The following is a 6,188-nucleotide window of genomic DNA, read 5'->3' as shown; positions in this document are numbered from 1 at the left end:
AATGACCCTATGCCTAATTTTATATAATTGTTTTGCAGATATCTTGTACTCGAATGCTTACATTATTGTTTTTGCAGATATCTTGGACTTATTGGGAATATATTAGGATATCAAACGGGTTTGATTGCTTCCCTTAGTTTTCAAACCAGACAAAGTTACGCAAGGCGGTCAAATTTTTAGATAGATTGGAATGGCAATTGAGATTAAATCCAATAAGCAATTTGAAAATTAAATTAGCAGGACTGATCCGAGTATAGATGACGAATTTACTCCTCACATCATCATTCATCATTCGATTTCTATTGTCGGCATCTGAGTCAGAAAGAAAGAAATAATTCCTAAATAAATAATATAGGACAATCATCGTGAATATGTTTAACTCATTTAGATGTGAATTGAGTCCTAGACATGGTTTGAAACAAGAAAAGCTCAACTCACATTTCTTAGACTTTTTCGAGCCAGTTTCTGTAGCTGCGTTAAGCAGTTGCGTACAAAATTAATTATGTTGGAAGCTTTCAAGTGATTAATATGGAATCGTAATGATATCATACGAAATGAGGTAAGCATGACCAAGAGATTCCCTTGTCAATTTCAGTATTTCCATCGCAGCAATGGAAGTCACATTATTATAAGAATCTGTTTCACTTGGCAAGGTTTCTACTGCCGTATGCATGAATCCACATCCAGACCCATTTGAAAGGCAAAAGTGAAACACGTCCATAGAACAAGGAGCTTCTGTCCCACAACACAACTAACAAAGGCCACCCCAAATAATTTAAAAGAGAAATTAAATCTGAGCGACCCAAGAATGAAATTCAAAAACTGAAATTTATCTGACAAAATTGAATAGGCCTCGCAGGTCAGTTCCAAAATAAGAATAAGCATCATAAAATAAATGATATCCTTATCAGGACTAACAAAATTTACGAAACTAATACAGATCCACTGGGATGTTAGATGAAAGAAAACACCAACCATTAAGTCGCTAACAGAAAAACTCAAACACTGAACTTACTTATGGTCCTAAAGCCAAGCTTTTCGTGTACCTCCACAACAACTTCAGTGCCAAGTTGATTTATAACCTGTATGAGCTCTGGGTATATCTCTAATACTGCTTAAGCTTACTCCTGTCCAAATTCAAAAGAAAGAACCTCCTCTGACACATCCAACAATTCCTCAACTTCTACTTCTTTAGCCTCGTACTCTTCTTCTTCATCACTGGCTTCTCCATCCCTTAATTTCTGCCTCTCCAATTTTTCTTCTTCATGCTGTAGTTTCCACTCATTGACCCACTTCTCCCAATCATCCTTCAACATTCTCCGTTTCTCACGATCTTGCTCACTCAATTGCAATGAAACATCCTGATCCTCTGCCTCATATTTCTTACTGTACTTCTTCAAATTGTTTGCTATCTCTTCCTCCTTTTCAGGACTCAAAAAGGATGGTGGCCTTGGGCGCCACAGGAACTGTCAAAAATTATTGAGAATCAAGATTAGAGCAATGATAGTTGTAAAATAAAGATACCCAGACCAAAAGATGGCAACAGAAGTTAATAAAAAGTAAGTAACAAGCCAATTATCCATCACAGTTTAATACGCAAGGAAACTTCATCCACTCAAAGGCCCAGTATAGCAGATGCCTTCACTTTTACTACTACACTTCCAAAATGATAAATTAACTGTTACTTGAAACTATCCAAGTTCAGGAGCAGAAGGTTACTTTACTTTTGATGGTGTAGTTAATGTATCAGCCAACAAAAGAAAAATAACAAAGCCATCACATTACACCATTACAAACAAATTGTGGCTTGCACAATAATGATAAAGCTTACCTGGAAGAAATGATCCTTGAGGATTCGATAAAGTAGCTTGCCATTGAACGACCAGATATTGAATCCATTTTCCATTTCATGGTGAACTGAAGTCACTGAAGTTGCAACATACCTGCAGACATCACAAGCATCACAGATTCACAACCATATTAGCAAACATGAACCTTTTGCTTGCGTCAAAGCTATTAGGATGATACAATTAGCAACCACTAAAATTGCGTATTCTGAAAAATAATAAAAAGACGCTGGTGATGCACTTTCACTCACTTCAAAATCATTCTAAAAATACATCCTACATTGGAACAAACTTTAATAGAATAAATTACCTTCCAGTAGGATCCCAATCAATATCTGTGGCCATAAAATGTTCAGTTGTTGCCATGGTCTCCAGCTCATCAACATTATAAAATTCTAACTGTCCATTGAAACCCTTAAGTCCAGCAAGTATTAAATAGTGGCCAGCAGGTGACCAGAAAAGAGCATTTGCTTGTTTGCCTTTGAGAGTAGTGAGCTTTGAAACTCGACCAGTATTATGGGCAGTCCTCATTGAGTAAAAACTTACATCAGGCCTTGGGCTATCCCCATGAATAACCGCAAACCTGTGACCCTTTGGCTCCCAAGCAAAGGCAATAATTTTATCATTTTTGTTATCAAGCTCCAATACCTCGATGGGTATATCTCGTTCTTTTATTCGGAAAAGCTCAAATCCTGTGTATGTGGTCCTCCTTGATTTGGTGTAGCGATCAACCTTTACAGCAAGATAGTCCCCATTGCTTTGCCAGTACATTTTGCAATCATTAACACTAAAAAGATTCTTCTGCCTCATTTCCTCTTTACTAGGAATTTGAACAAGGGAAACCTATGAATTTGATTATTGCAAGAAAAAAAAGGTTAATACACAGCAGCTAATTAATCCTCTAACCATACGAAAGACAAGTGCTCACCCTAGCAGGTTGGTTTCCTCCAGCAAGCTCAGGAACAAAGAGTGCAAGAATGGGATCAGTTGGTGACCAACTGAAATCCATAATGTTTTCAACCTTCATAGACTTCTTGTCAATAAGACTGAAGGTCTCAGTTTCATAGACAGATATCATATTTTTCCCAATTCTGGCAAAGTACTTGTCATCTTTTCCACCACCCCACCTGGACATGAAGTATTATTCCATCAGACATGATGATAACAAAGTTAACTTCAGCAGTCAGCATTTAAGGTGAACATTTCCATCAGGATAGTGTAGGTCATATCATAGAGAAATCACCTAAATATGGGCCAGGATACTCCTGCAACACCACCAGTTCCTCCAATGGCAAATTCATCAGCACTTCCCTTGAAATCTCTCATCACTTTGCCAGTTCTTACATCAAAAATATTTATTACAATCCTCTGAACAACAAGGATATGTTAGTGGTGCCACCACAACAAAAATCAAGTCTAACAAAATAAACAATGCAGAAATAGAAACCTCACATTTGCATCATGAGGATTGCTAGGTTCATGGCTGCTGTAGGTAACCAAATATTTCTCACCAGGTGAAAAGTCGATCAGTTTAACCTGTATCAAATATTATGAAAGCTTAATATCATGAAATCAAAATAAACCCAGATAGATTGTGAAAACAAAAACCAAAGGAAGAACCTGGGGATGAGCATAACGCATAAGCCTATTAAAGGCACTTGCACCACCCCAGACAGCAGCACCCTGCCTGTGAACTGTTGCCAAGTAAGTCCCAAGTGGGGACCACTGCACAAAACTCTCTGTCCAATACTGTAATACATACATAAAAGAACAGTCATCAAAACACATTTAGAAAAGGATTTAATGCAACAGAGTCCTTCATATATACAAGTAACAGTCTTGAAAAAACACAATGCAGCATTAAGATTGGATGTTGACCAATGCTGATGATAAATATACCGCAAGCTAAGCTTTAGTATCTCGCTCCACCCACCAAACTATCACAACACATCTGTGCCCTCGCACAAAGATAGATATCCAATAGCAGAGCATCTAATTATGCTCTAAGAGACAACATGAGATCTGATGATACTTACAGCACGCTTGTAAACAGGATCAGGCTTCAACTGTCTTGCGTCATTCCAGAAAACCTCGGTATCCGAGCCAGCCCGAATTACAAACTGGTCTCGTGCTTTTTCATCAGTAAGCCAATGCTGAAGATTTTCCTGTAAAAGTAAACAAGCATTAGCCCTATGAGTACATCTTACCCTTACATCTCAAACAATCATTTGCACAACAGAGAGAATACGGGGAACGCAAATGAAAATTCTCAAGCTGCATAAGCTTGTGGAAAACATTGCAACCTTGAAAATATACTTTGTTATCAAAAAAGTTTAACAATCATGACAGGGTTTTAGATAACAGTATTGGTAGCAAATTCTAATCAGTCTCTGTGTCAGAGCACATTACAACAATACTTAACTACATATGCAATAGTCTTAAAGAATTGAGAATTAAGAACAACAAGTTTTAAGTTTTCAGACGCCCCTTGTAATTGAGAATTGAGTGTTTTTAAGGTTAATTAGTTGTACATTGATGCTAAATGCAAAATCAGCAGGGCTGAAATCAAAGAGACAAGTTTTTTCAAAGAACAGTATGGGTGGAATGATGGGAAAGGAAAAGAAGTTGGTAGTTTTTTTTGTCTTTATACTGCAATATCTGGTATTTTGTTATGTAACCAGCAATACCTTATCCTTCCACACCTCCCAGATCTGTTTTACATTGGTGACTTACAATTCCACGCAAATAAAACTGTCCAATGTGTCCTTTGACAGTATAAAAACTAAAGAGTGCAACACCAACCAGAAAAGAATGTCTATTAAATATATAGGCTTTATAACATCCAACACGCCCCAGGACAACACCATGTCCAAGCACATGCACATGCATGTCAAATAAACAGATTTGAAAGAGGAAAACAGCAGATAAGACAAGCGAGAACAATATGAGAGAAAAGGTCAAACCAATTACCCCAGGAACATAAGGCCTGAATTCAGGAGGAGCCCACTCATCTGGAACTCTCATAAATCTATCAAAATCCTCGAACATATTGACAGCAAAAATATGTGCTCTGTCCAACTTGTAACCATTTGTCTTCTCCTTGGCTAACTCAGCCTCCTGTAGTTATGATCGATACCAATCAGAAAAACTGTCCTCCAATAAAAGAAAAGGAACTAAGATAAATTGTGACCAAGCCCTCGATAGCCAAAAGCATTAGTTCTTCAAGGCACAAACCAATTGGTCCTTAGTCAGCATACATTGCACATAAATAAGCAAACAAGTATGCCAAGAACATGCAGAAAATAGCAGTGGTCACTGACAGAGAGAATTCAATATAAAGTTACACACATAGAGAAAGTGTAAGTAATCACCTGAGGTGTGTTATACTCAATGAAGCAGTAACCTAATGTTTTTTGTGTTTCAGGATCAACAGGCATCCAAAGTCCATCCTCCTTAATTACACCAATCTGACTATAAATTTTTCGAATAACACCTTCAAGCTTCTCGAATTTTTCCTTGGGAACAACTGGAAGATTATCAACAACAATAATATTATTAAATCCAGCTTCAAAATCCAGCTGCTCTCGTTGGTGAACATCTTCATCATCACTGACATAGCATAAAATCAAAATTAAAAAAGCTGCAGAGCAACAAACAAATGTAATTTAAACTGTTTCTTCTATTATTTTGTTAATTCATTACGATAATAACCTATATTTTGCCATTATATTTAACACAAATGTAATGCTAAAACAGACCTAAAAAGTCAGCTACTTTACAGTATTACAGAAACAAAACAGAGACTTCAGCACAAAAATAACAATAACAAGTTAGGTTAAAATTGAAATATTCTGTACCTGATGATTCCGAAATTTTCACCAGGAGGAAGATGAATGGAGCTGAGATCGAGCTGCGAGAGATCGATTCCGGCTGCCGCAGCACGCTCATCTATGTCATTCATCATCATAACGTCCGCCATGATTTCCCTTATGTGATTTAAGGATTCTCTCTCTAGATTCTAGAGAGAGAGATGACAGTTTTTTATGGTCTGAATATAAATAGAAAAATGAGAGAGGGATGTGGATTCGAGTTGCAGAGACAGAGAGCTGAGGAGTGGGTGATTTTTAGGGTTTTGCCTATAGCTCAGCTAATTGGGTCGGTTCAGTTTGTATATTTACGAAACAACCATCAATTGATTTTTGGTTTATATTCTGTTTGGGCTCTACTTCGAGACTGAACGCGGCCCAATTCGCGTCGTTTCTTATTTAATTTAGGAACTGTTTGATTCCCGTTAAATATCACCTCTCTGGCCTACTTCGAGACAAATCAAAATGTTTCCGG

The 6,188-nt window shown here is 37.3% G+C and overlaps 1 protein-coding gene across 1 annotated transcript; it reads right to left on the bottom strand.

The window, feature by feature from the left end:
* Window positions 1–809: 809 nt before the first annotated feature.
* LOC8274147 (eukaryotic translation initiation factor 3 subunit B) lies at window positions 810–5,932 on the bottom strand. The gene is made up of 11 exons (XM_002515343.3): window positions 5,705–5,932; window positions 5,219–5,456; window positions 4,818–4,964; window positions 3,884–4,012; window positions 3,468–3,596; window positions 3,300–3,383; window positions 3,091–3,215; window positions 2,776–2,974; window positions 2,158–2,690; window positions 1,832–1,943; window positions 810–1,466 (listed from the first exon to the last, which is right to left on the bottom strand). Exons 1-11 carry the CDS (start codon window positions 5,824–5,826, stop codon window positions 1,122–1,124), a joined length of 2,163 nt encoding a protein of 720 aa, XP_002515389.2. The 5' UTR covers window positions 5,827–5,932; the 3' UTR covers window positions 810–1,121.
* Between the last annotated feature and the right edge of the window lie 256 nt (window positions 5,933–6,188).

This window comes from Ricinus communis, chromosome 3 (genome assembly GCF_019578655.1).
Source record: "Ricinus communis isolate WT05 ecotype wild-type chromosome 3, ASM1957865v1, whole genome shotgun sequence".
NCBI classification, from domain to species: Eukaryota; Viridiplantae; Streptophyta; class Magnoliopsida; order Malpighiales; family Euphorbiaceae; genus Ricinus; species Ricinus communis.
The sequence above is the reverse complement of the archived record's forward strand: the minus strand, read 5'-3'. Positions and strand labels throughout refer to the sequence as shown.